Source organism: Plectropomus leopardus, chromosome 4 (genome assembly GCF_026936395.1).
Source record: "Plectropomus leopardus strain MGB_pleo_1.0 chromosome 4, ASM2693639v1, whole genome shotgun sequence".
NCBI lineage: Eukaryota > Metazoa > Chordata > Actinopteri > Perciformes > Serranidae > Plectropomus > Plectropomus leopardus.
The window spans coordinates 4534637-4553675 of NC_142179.1; the positions used below are offsets into that span (position 1 = coordinate 4534637).

Here is a 19039-nt window from a genome sequence, read left to right on the forward strand (position 1 = left end):
AAATCGTTAATGTGCACCATTAGACCTCAAAAAAGTGACTTTTTTTTCAAAGAAAACTTCTTTCTTTCTAGAATGCGCAACTGGGACTAACACATTTGCAATTTTGTTATGCTTAAATATTGACGATAAGGATCTTGAAACTGACCTTATTGTTTTTTGACTGCTTATACAAAAAATCCAACCTGTATTCGGCAATTTAGAAATAATTTTGGGGGTTGTTATGCAGCTACAACATGAGACAATTACTGGTAAAAAGTCAGTTTTCTTGTGTTAATGTGAAAGCAAATACTTTGGGTATGACATTGATAATAACAACAAACTTTTATAACCCTAGAAATGTAATTTGCAGTGGTCCGTGTTGTTATTGTAGACCACAGTGCGACCCGACCCTCAGTAAATCCTCTGTATTAAACATGATGGATAAATACCAGCAGAACAGCATTTCTCTGAGTCTCATTGCACAGTGACTATTATGAGCTCAAAACTAAGAGAGGAGGGTTGTTGTTGTCTTACTTCTCATCTCGGCGTCGTAGCTGAGAGAACTGGGTTTGTGAACCCGGTACTGCTTCAGTAGTTTCTTGTCCCAGGCGCCGCAGTTCAGAGGGTTTCCAAGACGTAAGAACTCCCTGGAGGCGAAGAAGACCAAGATGTCAATAATGAAAATATATGAATACAAAGAAAGACAAATCAAAAGGCAATATTACTGTTACTCTCTTGATTATTATTGTTGAACTTTGCATAATTACCATAACAACTTTCATTTGAGCGTAATTCACCATATTCAAATAAAATGAACTGTTTTTGGCCCTTGTCTACTTCATTACTTCATAAAAAACTCAAAATCTGCATCTCAACATCCGTCTCTATTAAACTTCTTTCAGTGGCTTTTAAAGGGACAGTTCAACCCCAAATAAAAACACATGATATTCCTCTTACAGGTAGTGATATTTATCTATCTAGATTGTTTTAGTGTGAGTAGTTAGTGTTGGAGATATCAGCTGTAGAGATGTCTGCCTACTCTCCAAAGCTATGTATATTCATTTTTTATTTAAATTTTGACTTTACTATAAAAAAAAAGCTGCAGGGAACTTGCTGTATTTTATGCTTACAGTTCAGTTTTGATTAAACATTTGATAAAGGCACTTAAACTAAGTTTTGTGCTGGTGTGTTGTGTTCAAAATTCTTGATATTGACAGAAAAAAAATCATTTTTATTGTAAATGCATATCAGTTTCAAATATCTTTTATCAGTCTCATCAACCACTACGAATGTTATCGTTCCCGAAAAAACCAATATCGGTCGACCCCTAGTTTCATTTTACATTTTTATTTACGGTTTCTAAGGTCTGCAGTGAGTGGGCTTGCAGGTTTTTCTATTCCCGGAGCGACAGTCAATCATAAACTTGTCTTCTATGTTCTCATGAAACTGTAAAGCACTCTGGATAAAAGCATCCATCTAAAAGTGTGCAGCATGTAAAGTCAGCAGTTACTTTAGAGGTTGGCTTCTTCGCCTCAACAGCTGTGCTTAACGGCACGTTTTAGTCTGTTTAAAAGTCAATGATGAGGTTGACTGGCATGTAAATGACTTGAATGCAAAGAGCCCGGCGATGTCGGTCGTCAGAGCGCTGAGCGAGCAGCTGGAGCCAGACAGCTCCAGAGCAACGACACAGAGACGGAAAGACTCAAGAGCTTAGCCGGGGCTGATGTTAGCAGAGCGGAGACAAAATGAGAAATAAATCAGGAGGAGGAGAAGGAATTATGACAGAAGACTGACAGCACACGAGTGAGGCAGACAGACAGACAGACGGGGAGGAGAGGAGGGTGGGAAACAGATTGACAGCTACAGATATGTTTACCTCCAGCACAATCACAGGGGAGCGAGAATATCAGCGACAGGATTTACATATAAAAGAGCCAACCATGTGCAATGCATGTCAAATACCTTTCCCTCGTTCCTCGACCCCGGTCGCCCATCTCACTTAACTAGCCAAGCGGGAAATGAGAATCACTGGTTTTAGTCTGCAAACATGGCCCTCTTTCACACACTGAAACCTGTCAGAGCAGATTACACTTCCCAAACGTCACTAACTAACCTCACTGTATAGCCACATCAATATGCAAACAGCAGCATATTAGCAGGTGGACAGTAGGAGTCAACAGATTATCGGCCTGGGTGATAATGGAGCCGATATTTGGCACTTTGCATTTGTATCTGTGTTTTGTTTTAATGATTACCGATAAAAATTAAATAATCAAGAACTGCAGAGAAAGTGTCAGCATGGGAGGAAGTTTTACTTTGTAAAACCTCAGGAAGCTATTTATAGTGTTACATTTTTTATTTATATTTTCACTTAAATTTCTAAAAAAAAAAAAAAAAAAAAGAAGGAAAAACAAGTTGTGGGGAACTTGCTGTGTTTGATGCTGAACATTTCCGTTTTGATTAAACATTTGTAAAAGCCATTTAAACAAAGGTTTTTTTGTTGGAGTTTGTTATTTTCCAAATTCTAAATATTAACAGAAAGATTTTCATTTTTATTTGTAAATGCATATCGGTTCCAAATATCGATTATCTGTCCCATGAACTACAAATAATCGGTATCGGCACTTAAAAACCAAGTAGTAACAAAGAATATTTTCTCAAGTACTGGACATAAACCCAGTTTTTGAGTATCTGTACTCATGTTTTTTGGGTAGTAAAAGTACTCCACTACCTTTGAAAGATGAATATTGCACTCTTGACTCCACTGCATTTCTATGAAGGCTCTTGTTGCTCATTAGAAGTTTGCAAATTATTATTTTTGTCTAAAATGCATAAGTCCATAGACTGTGATTGTGTAGTCCTGCACGTGTTTTGTTTTTGAAAAAGGTGTTCCCGTACTTGGCAATAACTCAAATCTGTATTAAAAGCTTTTGCGATAAATAATGATCTGTATCGTTTTAAATATTTGCTCCGCTGACCGTGCACTAACTACATCACGGCATGGCAAGGTAAGAAAGCATTTCTTTATTTCCAGATTAATATTAAGCAAAGTTGCCCGTGCATGTAGCAGTTGCATTTTTTGTGCTGTTTTTGGTCAAATGCCCATGAATTTGTCCTACAATACAATATTTTTACTCAGCATTTCACTTCAGCTGTGGCTTCACCAATGTGTTGAGATTTTTTTTAACACATCAGCATGTCTTACATTTGCACATTTCAAGGTTATGATTTCAATAGTTTGCTCATTTATGAATTTATACTGACTTCAATTCATTTCTCATGTGCCTGAAACATTCACTTTTATTGCAGTAATATTTGAAGCATCTATATTTTGACTCAAGTAACAGAGTTGTGTATTCTGTCCATCACTATATATTAGTGGGGCGATTCACCACATTACACCTGGCGGGTGATGTTAAATTCAGGGATAAAGTAAACCACATTAGATTAAATATATGTAAGCTCCAGTACCTGAGTGCCATGGGCTGCAGCGCCTGCGAGGCCAGCCTCTCAAACATCCTCTGCAGCGGAGGGTGCAGCGGATGGTCTTCATCGCCCAGAGCCTGACTGCAGCGCTGCAGCAGCCGCTGGTGGAGGCAAGCTTCACACAGAACCTGCTGGTTCCTCTCACTGTTCACCAGGAGCTGCAGGATGTTGGCCACAGCCAGCTGCAGGTCCAGAGCATGCTGGGAGAAAACAGCAGGAGGACTTAAGCTTGATTTACAGTTTGTCATTGTGTTGAAGTTAATCTCATTTTTTCAGCATTTACTTTACTTGAAGGGACAGTTCACCGGGGTTAGGATATATGGGCCTTTTTAAGTTTTTTAGTTGTTTTATGTCAACATAAATGTAATAGTTGGCCTTCAAATATTCAGTAAAATTTTTAAAAAATCTTAAATTTCTTACTCTGTAAACTGCAATGGAGGATTAGGGCCAAGTTAAAAAAAAGTTAGATTTCGAGAATAAACTCATAATATTATGGGAATAACAAAATTTCGACAATGAATTCAAAACATTACCAGATTAAAGTCAGAATTTTACAAGGAAAAAAGTCGTAATTTTATGAGAATAAAGTTGTAATATTATGAGGATAAAGTTGTAATTTTACGAGAAAAATGTCGTAATTTTACAAGAAAATGAATATTATATTAAGAATATTGAATTTCTGCGTGCACACAACACCTATAGAGAGGTACAAAGACACGATGTGCTGCTCTGAGAAGTAGGTTGCAAAATGAGTCTAAAAAGTCCAGTGCTGTTTATAAAACCTTTCGGTCAGGCAGGCCTTATGATGCCACTCAGTCTACACCACTGAAGTCGCTCCCCTGTTTGGGTCTTCATTTTTCCACCGCGGAGCTGGAAGCAGTGAACTGTCCCTTTAATTCTCTGTGAATCATTTCTCATGTCACTCTCCACAATAAACATCATATCATTATTGTTTTTAAGAAAAATGCACAACAAAAACTGTCTGTCTGGCTTTGACATGTTAAAAAAACACTGTCCAACAGACATAAAAAGCTACTTCCTGCCCTGCGTAACCTCTTCTCCCACTTCAACAGGAAATGCATGTTAGCACATTTCCTTCCCGAGCTTCCTCACCTCTGGCTGACTGTCGGAGCAGACGGAGGGCAGCAGGTCCAGGATGGCCAGGACGGCTCCCGGGTGGATGACCACCATGTCAGACGATGACGAGGAGGAAACGGGGTGGGAGGCGTTGGCTAAGTGGAGCTTCAGGTCAGTCAAAGCTTTGACTGGGGCGGGAGGACCAGACGTACCGTAGTAGCCTTGTCTGGGAGCACAGGGAGAGGGGAAGTCACATTTAGTTAAGACCAGTTCAGTTAAGCCAAAGTTAGTCTCAAATCTTTGACAGGTGTGCCATTAAAGGCTATTTCTCAAACTGGACCCTTTTTTTCTCATGTTTTTATATCTGAGTGAATAATGGAGAAATCAATTTTTGAAAATGGTCCAAATCTGATCGAGAGCGTTGCAGCAGGAAGCTGCAAATAAGGCTCTAATGTCACGCCCTCAGTTTACATCCACCAAAGTGCTTGTTTTCGCCGCTGACCGGCTCACGTTGTTATTATGAGTGTTTGACAACTTAAGGATCCCTACACAGATAGACATTTTTGTTTATCTGTGAGAGTTTTGTTTCACTAAAATTGTTTCAACAAACCAATCAGAGTCCGAGGGGAACAAAATAAAACTTATTATCAGATCTTGGTTTGTTTTTTACTGTTACAACAATCACCAGCTCTGGTTTGGTTGAAATAAACTCTTAATTTAACTAGTGAGATGTGAAAATATGCTGGCTCTATACACCCTAAAATCAAATCAAGTTTATTGAAATAGCACTTTTAAAAAGAACCGCAGTTAAAACAAACGGCCCACAAACAGATAACATTTAAATAGGCTAAACAACCTGCAACAACAACTGCTGTCGCTCAATAAAGTTTTTGTCTCCATTAGTCATTTAGGCATAAAAACATCGGAAAAGAGGACCCAGTTTGAAAAAGTTATCCTGTAAGTGCTTTCTAAAAAACAACGTTCACAACAAAGGTGATGGAAATGGGTCAAATTAAAAAGATTTTTTTTTTTTGGCAGTGAGAAGAAACAATAATAATGTTTTTGTGTTTAGCATTTTGTTGTGCCACAGGAAAAACCTTGCTGATCTCTGTTAATATGTTAATAAGAATATGCTGATTAAGGCAACACAAAATTATCCCAATTCCAGTTCAATCTGAGGTGGGATTTTAACACTTGCCACTAGTGTGTTTACTCTCGCAGCCCCGAGCATTATTTAAAGGCCCTACTTCACTGTAAAATATGTAACTGGCTCATGGAAATAGGGAATGCGGCTGCTAAATATTCAGATTTTAGAGCTACAGTGTCTCCCCAAAAAATAAACTTTGTCTTGTAGCTCAGTGGAAACATTCATATCAAGAGGACGGAAATAATGACATCACTGGATCAATGTCAGTACTGAATCTAACTCTTTTTAGTATGACTCAGCGATCCTCACGCTTCGGAGATCAAGGTGTCAGTTGAGCCCTCCTCCTGTGCGGCGAGCAGCAGCTCTGCTGGGGCCTGCGGCCGGGCAATTAGACAAATAGGCCTGTTGCTGCGATGCAAATTACAGAGCGGCAGATCCCCCCTCAGGAGAGACGCGGAGCAGGAAAAGGCTGGAGTCAGCAGAAAGTGCCGGAGGGGTTGGACGTGGGGCAGGAAACTAACTGGGCTGTTCATGTTCACAGCGGCTGGAAGGGGCGCTTTAAGAGTTTTTGAGTAAAACTGGAATTGTTTAATTATTTTCTGCAAGAAGTTACCAGAAACAGACTCAGCTGACTTGTGATTGGCTTGTTTTGGGCTACATAAGAAGCTTAATATGTATTTTAACGAGGTGGTAAAAGCTTGCACAAGCAAATTAAAAAGGGTCCAAATTCGATATAACAAAGTAAATGTATATGCAGCAAATGTGCACGGACACAAAAGATAATAGAAAAAAAAGAAAAAAATATCAAAATCACAACAGAAAATTATCACACCCTGTTTTTTGCTGATTATTTCCCAAAACATTATAGAATTGTCCTTTTACAAATTTACACAATTTGTGTGCTGATGCTTGTCAATTAAACTGCAAATTTAAGGTTTTCAGCGCAAATTAAACTTCACAATTATATATCCAAAGGTTTTTCCAAGAATCTAATAGTTTTTTTGTGTTTTCTGGTGTTGTCAAGAAGCTTTTTTTTTTTTTTTTACATTTTTTCAGCAATCAATAGTCTTTTTAGTCTGCATTTCAGTTGTTTTTTGAGTATAATATTTTCGCACATTTCCAGCAGAAACATCTACATACTAAAGACCTGCTTAGATTTAGTGTAAACTATTGATATACTATCATTATTTTTATTGTTGATCAATAAATCTTGATAAATTTCTCAAATCTTCAAATGGTTTTTGAAACGTAAAGAAATGTGAAGTTGTAACGTATCCACTGCATAGTGACATACAAATGTAACACATCCGTGGGTTACAAAAATGGTAACATTTTTCTTAAGACTGAGATGAGATTCAGCCATTTTGCAGATTTAGCTTTGATGGAGATCTTTACGAAAAGTGTCTAAAAATGTGTTTCCGCACGTGTTTTTGCGCATGGACTTTCTGTAGTTTTAGACAGTTCATTGTGGACATAGTCTAAGGCATCAGTGGTGGAAATATCCTGAAGAGCCTGGGTTTATTCTTTAGCCTGTTACAAACATGGAAATTACAACACTGATTGATGCAATTTGCACATCACAAACAGCTGCCATGTTCTTCGACGAAAAACTCATTGCACAAAATATTTCAAAGCTGCTGCGCATCATCTGGATAAAGATTAAATCACAGGTGATGTTTTCATTTGAATCAAACCAGGCAAAGACTGAGCAGTTAGCATCTTGCTTTCCTCACGTCTTATGTGTTGTGAGATAAATCTGAGCGCAGAAAACTGTTTACCAATCCTCATAAAATCCTGTGACAATCACAGAACCTTTTACGTTGCTGAATGATGGCTGTAAGGCAGGAATAGTGTTTTTAAAAAAGCAATTAGGTGCACAAAGAGGAGCTCATGGTGAAGAACACAAACAAGGACGAGGGCCTTATCATCTCTAATTGTCAAATTAGTCCACCTCATGAATATGCAGCCTTGGAGCGGATCCAAACAGACAGAAGGGGAAGCCACTGAGAGGAGACCCCCAGTTTCACCTTGACAGTCTCACAGCGCACTAAAGTAGGCTACATTTAAAACCTCCCGACTGCTTTTTCTTTTGTTATTGGAATTCAAAGAGCAGCAGAGTCTGGGTTTAGGTGGAGGGGGCGACTTCAGCTGAGAGAGGAGAAGAAAAGGAGCAGCAGAGTGAGGGGAAATGTGATGAGAGGAAAAATGCTGCTTCAGACAGGCAGGCGGGTTTCCATTAACCCTCAAAATGTGCCAACTGAAATTGCGAATGTGAAATATGCTTAATGGAAACACGTCAATTTTGAAAAAAGTCTTTACGCTCACATGAGGTGGTATTTCAGGCAATTTGAAAAAGCCATATTTAGCAAAACTGTAATGGAAACACTTTTTTTTACCTTCTTTTCTAGGTCACATGATGCTATTTCTATGTGCTTGTCAGTAGGAACTGACTCCTATGATGCAGCAGGAGCTACAAGAGCTGTTATTGCATCACATAACTCTGAGAAAGTTATGAGCAGATCTTCTGAAAGCTTTGAATCCACAATTTCGCTGTGAAATCGTGGAATATCAGCTCCCACAAATCCCTCATTCGTGGCCGCTCCCACGTATAAGGGGCTCGCCTTTCCATTATGGCTCGCAACACGTCTGCATTTCTTTCAATTGTAAATAATGTCGGCTAGTGCAGTGGCTGCAATAGAAATAAACCTGCTAATGCTTTGAACACCATCCCTCATTGGAAACGCAGTCGTCTCGACATCTCATTAATTGAGATTGATGTATAAGTTGTGTAAAGTTTTTGGGTTTTTTACATGTTCAAAATAAAATAAAATAAAATAAAATTCAAACAGGTGCTATCTGATTTTTTTGGAGATCATCTCATCGATGAGTTGACTCATTGTCTCAGCTCTTATTTTTCTTGTTATTTGAATCTTTGCTGTTTGGACTGTTGGTTAGACAAAAAAAATGTTAGAAAATTGAGCTCTGTGACACAATGATGGGCTGTTTTCATTACCTTTTAGCATTTTATAAATAAATGACAACTAAATCATTCAAAAATATAAACAATATATAATTAAAATTAAACTAAAGGTAAACTTTAAATGCTGTAAAATGTCTGTTTCTTCTCTGTAAATAATGGAAAGCAGTAAAACAGTATCTTGGTAAACTGACATGATTTGCTAAAAGATTCAGGTGAAAGTTAGAAGAGTTTGTGATCATTTTGGCCTCTAGTGGGCACTCATAGTGTCGACTAGAAGTGAGGAGAAATGGAGAAGAAGGGATGAGGGTGAGAAAAGTGGCAGAGCGCTGTAGCTACCTCTTCCTGGCGAGTGCTGGCGTGCCCCACGGCGAGGGCAGCGAGGTCTCATGAGTCAGGCAGGGAGGCACCTGCTCCGCACGACTGCATGGCAGCACACACACACACACACACACACACACACACACACACACACACACACACACACACACACACACACACACACACACATTCAGACATACACATGCACATACACACACATAAATCACACCCATGTGCACACACACACCCACACACACATGCAGCCGCGCAGATGGACCAGGCCGAGGATGAACAGCCAGACAGCACCAGAGGTTAGAGGAAGAGAAAGAGGTGGAGAGAAAAGAGAAGAAGGGAAGAAGCTGTTAGTGGAAAGCTGGAAGGAGAAACAGGATCAGAGCTACAGCTGGAGCACATGCATGACGACAGCTCGAGCTACTCATGAGCCGGGCACCGAGCGACGTCACCATCACCAAGGACTTTAATACAGCTGGCAGGCGTTAAAATCCAGAGTTTAAAACTTTCAGCAAATGCAGTCAGAAACTTCTCCGCTCCAGGTGATGCAAACAAGCACAGAAGAAGAGGACTGATGATTCTGCAGTCTGTTTTTCTGCAGTCATAGGCGTAGATTTTGGAGGGACACGGGAAAAACGTCGCCCTCAATTGTTCGTTGATAGAGAATTTTTGGTGGAACAAGAGTTAGGTCAGTGCCAGGCCTTTAAGAAGCCTCGAGGTCAGATATTTGTCCCTCACACCTTTCCTTATCTTGGTCTCAGCGTCTCTTCTTGTGGACGTGCAGGGTGAGCAAACTTTGTTGGTTCAAACTTAAGGACCAATATAGTCTTCTTTCACTTATTGATGTATGCAAAGTAACCTTATTTTGGAACATGAAGTGTCTTCCTAGGGAGGACTGTTGTGGTGAAGTACCAGCCTCAGATAAGGACACCTTCATAATCTCTGCACTCTGTATCTTCCACTGTGATTCTCCTCGACTGCGTCTTTATTAAATACTGTGTGTAATTCATCAAAGTCTCCTGAGTTCTTCAGTCACTGAATCACCAGTTCACAACATTTTTTCCCGCATAACACGTGCATTATCCCCCTGGGTAAAAACATGAAAGTAGCAGGAGACTTTTATTTTGACAAACGCGAGAGCACGACTCATTGACACAGAAACGTCTCCAGTAAAGTAGATTTTGGTACAATGCAACCTCACAAGCGATGGTTGCAATGTGCCATAAAATGAAACCAAGATGAAGAAACTATGCAAAGCTAAAGCACAAAGTACCACGACATTTCCAAGAGGATTTTTAAAGAAAAGTGGATATGGCACTTTAGGCGGGGCAACTATACACGAAGGGCTGGGGACAATAAATCGATTTTATCAATTAATTTGAATTTGTGGTTCAGGGCAATTTTTAAAAATGCAAATCTCAATTTTCGCCTCCGCCATACATTCCCAAAAAAGAAACACACTGATCATTCATTTGGAACTGGTTTTGGTTTTGTAGCATCAGATCTCAAACAGACCACAGTGTTTATTTAAAGGCTGTTGTAACTAAAGGCAGCAGCGCGCCCACTTTGTTTCAACAAGTCAAAGAGAGACAGCAGCCGAGGGGGACAATGTGTCTCACTCAGAGATGCTCAGGACCGCATCAGCCCACAAATAGCCCGTAAAAAGCAGCCGACATTAGTGGAAGCATTTTCCCGCCGTGTCCCGTATGACAGGACAGCGACCCTCTGCAAATCTGCAGCGTTTCCCTAAAATGTTAACGAGACTAGAGCGTAGGACGGCAAAGTACACGGTATCTTTCCCCTTAGGAGGTAGAAGCAAACTTGCCAACCCGCCCGATTTTCCTAGGACAAGGTCTGTTTTTTCCGGCCCTCTCCCGGTGCCCTCCCTGCATCCCATTTCTCCCGTATTTTTCATGATTTAGACCCCCCGTCCACACACATAATCTCCACAGAGATCCAGGGGTAACGTCAGCCCCAATACACGAACAAGGGAAATTTGACGGAACAGTAATTAGCTTTTTTCTTTTTTTTCTCTAGACATTTTACTCCAGCTTTCTTTTTTTTTTAATCTAAATCTACTTTTTTTGCAGTTTTTTGAACATTTCTTACCAAGTCTCTCATTGCCTTCTTCCCCATGTTTTTAAAAGAAATTGCACCAAATGCATCTTAAAACAGTACAACACGTATGTCGCTCCAGGTTTCAAAGGGTTAAGAGCTCCAACATATTAGAAAAACACGAGGTTCTTGATCTACTGCAGAAATGTTCTTCAGGAACATGTGGTGGCAATCTGCTGAACTAAAAGGCTCCTCCACTTTCTCTCACATCAAGAACTCACTGACCCCGCTGTCATATAGAAACTCATTAAACTGCTGAATTATTTAACCACCAACAGTAAATGAATAACTTGTTGACAACAATCGTTATTCATTTATCAGCTCAGTGGTCGGACCACAGACAAAGAGATGCATTTGAACCTTCTGGCCTGATTTATGGTGCAATATATGCATCACTGACAGGCTCCTAACTCACATAAAACACAAAATATCGGCTGGCTTTTGTGTGAGCAGAGGAAACTGTCGATGGTCGTATTTTGGCATTTGGCTCCATGATAGCGCTACATTAGAAACAGTATGGGATTTATTCTCTGCAGAAGAGAATCAAACACTTTCACTAATAAAATCTGAGGGTTTCTGTGATCTACTGACCTGTCAAACGAGTCGGTGGCCATCTTGTACAGGTAGATGAAGAGCTTGCTGCAGTGTTTGAGCGTGGGACAGACGCTGTCTCCTGCGCAGCCTCCAGGGGCAGCCTCGTCCTCCAGCAGCCTCTGGAAAGGCTGAGCGTTGGAGGGGAACACGCTGGTGGGACCCAGCTTCTTAGTGTCTGAGAAGCAGCCCAGCAGCCTGGAGGAGAGAGCACAAAGTGGTTAACATGGAAAAGATTAATTACACAACATAATAATACAGCAAGAAACATAAAGAAGCACTGCCTAAATTCTGCCTTTGTTTGCTTCCTGTTTTCCTGTTGAGTGTTTTTCACATCGAGGTACAGTCACAAAAACTTGAGTCATTTCTGAAGTCCATTTTGGCAGAGCAGTGGTGCTCAAAACCTAAAAAGAAATCAGCTGAAGTAATTTGATCCTTTTTCGAAATGCAGATCTAGAACAAATTGACTACTTGTTGGGTTTTGCTTGCAGCCAATCATTTAAAGTATACTTCAATTTGATAAAATGCAACTGGCTCACGACAGCAGCAGCTACAACAGTTACAGTCTGTGGCGTGGTGAGTTCAGCGTGCTGAGACGCCACCAAAATAACTGAATGTAAAGCCATACTACACGCCTTTAGTTGAGACAGAAAGGTACTGTAGTACTGTAATGGTTTTGGTATCACTGTAAGGGTATTGTTATTGAATTATTAAGTTTGCTTTCACTCTCCCCTTCAGCAGCTGCTCCTCTAATTCATCAATTACTGATCTGATGATTAGCTTTGATCGGACCGACTGATTAATTATCCACCTGCGAGTAAAGACTCCACAAACTGCTGCTGAGGAAAGATCTCATGAAGAGTCCTGCCTGCACTGCGCTCACAGCCACGCCAAATGTTCAAATTTAGAGAGGGGACACAGAATGATACAAAGGGACACACGTTGATAAAAAAAGAAAAACAGAAGTTTGACTGTCGCAAAGACAGCCGGATTGCTTTCTGGGGTTTTTTCTGTTTGCTTTCTGCAACTTTCTTACAGCTATCAGCAACAAAGGACACGCTGCATTTTGTTTTTCCACAGTTTGGTTGTTCCACCATCCTCCATTCCTGCCTCTGGCAATAGTGACTGTTGATAACTTTCACTGATACTCTCGGGGCAAATAAAACCTCGACCCTCTTCCTGTTATGGTTGCGCAGTTGTTGATTCACTTCCTTTGTGCCGAAAATCAAGTCTTTTACTATTCCAGGAGATCGGATGCAGTGGCAGACAGAATTGCATAAAGCCAGGCTTATAGGAACCAATCTAAAGACTAATCGTTACATTTTTACAAATATTTTGACATTATACTGTGAATCAACATTTACTTCATAATGTCAAGTTAAAGAGAAAAAAAATGTCTATTTCCACTTGGAGAAAACAGACTAAGAAAAGTGACACGAGGGCCTCAGGTGTCACTGGTTCTATGTGAACAGATCTTACCTCACAGCATCAGCCAGCTTCTCATACTGGATCTCCGTGCGAAAGAAGTGTGAGTTGGCGGGTTCGTAGCGCATGGCAGCGGTCAGCGTGCAGAAGACGGTGTGCAGAAGCTCAAAGACCTGGTTCTGGTTGATGCGCTCCCAGCCGTGTCGCGGCGGCTGACACAGCGAGCGCTCCATGGCCACCAGCAGAGAGGTGACGTAGACGAAACCGCCCACTTTTCGGAACACCGTGCGTGTGCGGTGGCTCTCACGCAGCACCGCCAACAAAGCCTGAAGAGGAGAGGAACAGAGTATTGATTTATTTAATTAATTTAATTATTTATGTCACTAAAATAATGAGCTGTTTACAAATACATAAAAGATATTTAATGACAGGAAGAAAATGTTGTTTTATATTTGTTGTCAAAAAATTTATTTTGTAGATGTCACACTGTGTTTCACTTTCACTGCGCCTTTTTTTTTTTTGACATTTTGTGAATTTAGTATTTTAAATCTGTTTCCAACTGAGGTTTTTTTTTAACTTAAAAGTAGTGTGTAATGCATTGATAAATCTTTCTTAAATGAATTGCTGTTATACTGTATGCTGTCTGAAACAGGTCTCTGTTGAAAATGAAACCTCTTGTCTAACTGAGATTACGCGTATAAATAAGGGTTAAATAAATAAATTTAGTTTCACACATTTTAACCAGATACCCGATGTTATTAGGTAGCTGGTTACAGTAAAAAATCTCTGAATCCGATCTTCTCTGCACAACAGTTAATCTGGAAAATGATGAAAAGTTTAAAAAGACCAAAAAAAAGTAAAATGGCCACAGAAACCAGATCGTCATTGTCTGTCATCTTTTTTCTTTACATTTGGTGTTGTGCACCTGAAAAACCTGGAAATCGGAAGTCTGAAATTTCAATGGGAAATTCCAAAAACTGTTAGTTTCCCTCTTCCAGGTTTAAAAAAGAAAAAAAATCTTTTAATAATGGTGTTATTTACAATCTTGCCCTTCTGGAGTCTCCTCCATAGCTCTGAAATTACTTTAAGCCCTGAGTTTGTCCTTTAGGCACTCATAAAAACTTTCAATAAATCATCTTTCAAATGCCTTTTGAATCTGTAACATAGAGCTCTCTGAATCAGTTTTTACATACTTTTTTCGTCTTTTTATATACATTTTTAACATCTCTTACTTATTTTACATTCATTCTGGTACTCAGTTATTCTCTCCCATGTTGAGATTTCATGTCATTTGGGTTTTTTTTTCCTCATTCAATCTTATCTCAACTCATCTTCCTCTCATTCTTCTGCGGTGCAACATATTTATGAGCCCCTCAGGGTTAGTTTTTCTCACTGCAGTCACTGGATTTTTTTTTGTATATTTTCATGGTGTGCAAGTAACCTAAACTGAAACATCAAACTGTAACCCAGATAAGAGTTTGGGGACCTAAAAAAACAGCCTGAGAGCATAAAGTGAGTGTGACAGGTAAAGTTTTTAATTAGCAGCTGAAAATGTGGAGAAAACGTGGAGGATCGGCAGCAGATGAAGCTTTGAGTGATACATGTGAAGTTCAGTGCAGGCTCATGTCATGCAGAACAGGGCTAAGTACCACGAGGGGCATTTTAATTTTTAACTATTTCAATCCTGCTCCTGAAGGAAAGTCTTCCGAACTGTTTTTTGTTGAAAAATATATACTGTATGACAGAATATTTTTTTTCAAACACAATCAGTATGTTATCAGCATTTGGGTAAAGAGAAATGCTGAGAACCAGCCTGATTCATTTTGCAAAACGTACAAATGAGTATTAAAAAAATTCTGTAGTGATTTTTTCAGCACAATGGTGATTTTTTTAAGGTATTTGATTGAACAGCAGAGCTAAAAACAAGACACGTCTGTCTGATTATCTTAAACAATTGGTCCAAAATAAATAAATAAATAAATAATTAGAGCTTAAAACTTTGGCAGCTTTGGTAAAAGCTACAAAAATGACCTTGATTTCAAGTTATTTTGTTAAAAAATGAATAAAATAAAAATTCTAGGGTCGATGATGAACCTTCCAGCTCAAGAATCCTAAATACTTGGACCTAAAATTGACAAAATCATGATTATATCGTTACCACCATATAAACTGATACCCACTGACTTTTAGTTTAGACAGTTTCATTATCCAACAAAATAACTGGGATGGTTTCAGAAGGTTTCAGAAGTTCTGGTATTGTGACTTCAAATATAGTAGTAACAGTAAATTATTTCAGTCCTTACTAATAATTGGATTTTTTTTTTAAAGAAGGCAAATAATAATAAATAAATAACAATTAAGCATTGAATAAAAAGGAGAACAAAAAAATATTGACTGACATGATGTAGGCTGAAGCTAAAGCTTAATATGCCAACTCATATTATTACACAGCACATTCTCAAGAGTAACCCTTTCACTACTGGGTCAGCCTTTAGAATATATATATGTATGATATAATAATGGACCCCAGTTGAGCTGGAGAGTGAATAAAAGGGAAGTACAAACAGTGATGTGCTGCGCCACTGAGCCAGCTGTTTCCTAAATACTGACAGACTCAGCACAATGATTTTTGTTTTTTTAAACCAATCACAGGATGTTGCATACTTCCTCTTCCTGCTGGGAAATTACCAGCAGGCTGCGTCTACGTGCTGGTGAAATACAGTTTAGGGTGTTAACTTTACCAGCCATGTGGAGGCCTTGAGGATTAGATGCAACATATCAGTGTTGCCCTCCGGAGAGATTACGGGGTTAAATGTGAATTTTCACAAGGCTAATCAGCTTAATATTGAGATCTATTTGTGTGTCTGCAGTGTGTTACTGTCGACGGTACATAAACCCAGATGACGAGCAAGGAAAAAATTATTATTCTCAAACTGGATTAGATATAATTTCTTTGCAGTATCTGAGCTTTTTTTTTTTTTTTTTTTGAGGGTGATAATTAAAATCCCTGATTAGTGACATCGGGGCAAAATGCTGCCGGGTTAATCCGGCCAAAGCCTTCAGAAGGCGTGAGAATTACTTCGTCTGAAGAAGCAGAATTTAAAAATGCAATTACGCTCCAGAAAATGAGCCGTTATCCTCTCATCGCGCGTGTGTGTGAGTGTGTGTGTGCGTATGTGTTCATGTGCACCTTACACTTAGTGCCCCAGGTTTAAAGAAATTATTGTATGCAAGGCTTCAAATGCATATTGATTTTTTAAAATTACAGACTTTTCCTTTCCTCCATTTTCTCACTGACACTGAAAGGTTTGTGGGTGCTGACTACATTTTTCTGAACTCCTCTTGCAGGATCCCTACAGCTTAAAGCAAATGAAATTTTATACTTTAAAAAAAAAAAAATTGTGCCACTTGATATAGTATTTGAGACCAGTTTTACAATAACCAAAACTGAAAAAAATTAAATAAAAAAACATGATCCATAAACCAACTTCCTTTTTTACATAGAGTTGAAAACAATTTTGCCCCAAAATTTATTTTAACATAAAATATTACATTTTTGGGATCTGGTTAGAACTGGGAAATACCTAGCATTTATTGGTGAGTTTTATCACTGATGTTGTGTGTCTTACTCTCTTAATCTGGGATTATTCCAACCCTTAAACACCCACCATGAAGAGTTAAGAAGAGGGATTTGGTAAATTATTTTAAAAAATTAAATAAAATAAAAATGTTTCCAATCATTTTGAGATTTTACTATGCAATGTCAAAAAAAAAAACAATCCTACTTTCAATGTCTTTGCATTTTTAAGACTTTTGAACGATTTATTTAAGACGCTTTAATACCAATTAAGGCCTTATTTTTAATTCAATAAATTCAGCACCTTTAAAGACTTTAAAGACACACTGGAACCCTGTCTTAGCTACAATCCAGTTCATCAAGATACAATAAAAACTAATTGTACTTTTTTTTTGTTCAGAGACAATTTTTAAAGATAAGACTGTAAGACAGTGTAATACAACATACTTACCCGCAGTATGTCAGTTTTCAGCTGCAGTTCACTGGACGGTGCGGAGTGCATGAGGCCCAGCAGCGTTCCCATGTCGTCATCTCCGCTGGGCGATAGGACGAGCTGCTGGATGATGAGCAGGGCGTGTTCCCGACACTGACGGTACTTCACGATGTTGTGGACGCAGCGAGCGCCACCAAACTCCCTGAACAGAGCTGGAAGACAGAAACAAAAGAGGAACAGATATTAAGTCTTTGCACATCGTAAAGGGCTAGTTTTTAATAGTATTTGCAAATCGCAGTAGTGCTCCATGGTCACAAAATGTCAAAAAATAGTCACTGTGTGGGGCTCTGCAAAAGCCCTGCTTTGTGTGTGTGTCTGTGAAAGGCAGACAGACATAGAAGAGAGCGGGAGAGACAAAACTCCAGTGTCTTAAAAAAAATAACAAAACAATTTATACTCGATGCTCATGATATAGTCATTTCATACAACACACATAACCTATGCTGTCTAACTAACTAAAGTCAGATGCTCCAACCACAAAATATTCTGCATTTTAAATGCATTGATATATTTAAAAAAATGTTTTAGTGCATGGAAGATTTTTGGGATGGACAGTGGAGACGTTTATTACGCTGCAGGAAAGGTTAAGGAAGTGTCCATGGACATTTTTTAAAACATTCTCACACATATTTTGCTGTAAATCTCCTTTAAAACCTCCATTATAACGGTCTGATGTTTATAGCTGAAATCATCAAAGCTAAAAACCTTTAGTCTCCTTTAAATATTTCATCACATGACTGTTGTAAAGGTAATCGACATTAACGATTAAAAATTAGTTCCTTGTGATTTTGGCGATCTTATCTGACGAACCTAAATTTAAAAATTCTATCTGTTTGCTGATGCCCCTGAACTTTTCCTGCTGCGTTCTTGTCATCTGTGTGACGCACAGAATTTCACTCTACTGCTTAGCACTAATTGCCTCTCGAGATAAGACTGCCATCCGAGAGCCTCGTGCACAGAATGAAATGTAATCAATGTGTCGGAGAGGAGGCCCACAAACACACATATCATCCCGTTTCTCTGACGAAAGCAACCAGTCACCATCAAGGTCGAAGAGAGCTGTCGGTGTGCTGCCTGCTGGTTATCTTTGTGACTCACTGCATTTCTATAGCTGACTGAGACACACACACACGCACACGCGCAGGCGCACACACACACACACACACACACACACACACACACACACACACACACACACACAGGGTCAATAAGAGATGGAGAGATTCAAAAGGAGAGGGAGATTTAAGGAAACGTAACAAGATACTTTATTGATCCCCAGAGGAAAATTCCCTTTTCCCTTCACCTTAACAAAGAGGTCAGAGGTCAGGGGTCAGTAGCTCTGGATTTGGTGGTGGGAAATAAGTGTCTTGCTCAAGGACACTTCAGTAAGGTTGATACATGTAGACACAAACGGGCATTTTTTTCACATTCAAGGTTAAATCTTCAGGCCAAAAAGTGCAATTTGTGTACCGTCAGTAATTCTGACAGTGTGTGTCCTTCAGTGGTCCAGCTCAACATCCTGCTTTAAACAAGCCTCCTGCAGCTGCACGGTGGCTTTGTGTTTGGTTTAAATGGCCTGTAATCCAGCGTACTGTACTTTTAGACGAGAGGACGAATAATGCAAGATGCAAGGTGCAAAATGTCTATATAAAATAATACAAACAAATAGACTAAAAAAAACAACACAAGCAAATAAAGGTAAAAACACAAATAAAAGAAATAAAACATAAATAAAAGAAATAGAAAGAAATACAGCGATGAAAGAAGAAATGCCTCTGACCATGTCCCGGAGGCATAAAAAATAAAGCTAAATTGGGGAGTTCCCGATCTAATTCAAGC

The 19039-nt window shown here is 39.2% G+C and overlaps 1 protein-coding gene across 5 annotated transcripts in view; it reads right to left on the bottom strand.

The window, feature by feature from the left end:
* wdfy3 (WD repeat and FYVE domain containing 3) overlaps positions 1-19039 on the bottom strand; it is a 137962-nt gene that overhangs the window by 69147 nt on the left and 49776 nt on the right. For 4 of the 5 annotated variants that reach the window (XM_088076349.1, XM_088076348.1, XM_042488045.2 and 1 more), the window contains exons 11-17: positions 17159-17352; positions 13185-13456; positions 11706-11903; positions 9006-9089; positions 4579-4768; positions 3451-3665; positions 514-626 (exon numbers count right to left, since the gene is read on the bottom strand). In XM_088076349.1, coding sequence (XP_087932475.1) covers positions 514-626; positions 3451-3665; positions 4579-4768; positions 9006-9089; positions 11706-11903; positions 13185-13456; positions 17159-17352 — 1266 coding nt within the window. The remainder of the gene's footprint in view (positions 1-513; positions 627-3450; positions 3666-4578; positions 4769-9005; positions 9090-11705; positions 11904-13184; positions 13457-17158; positions 17353-19039) is intronic. The other variant, XM_088076350.1, reaches the window with a different exon arrangement.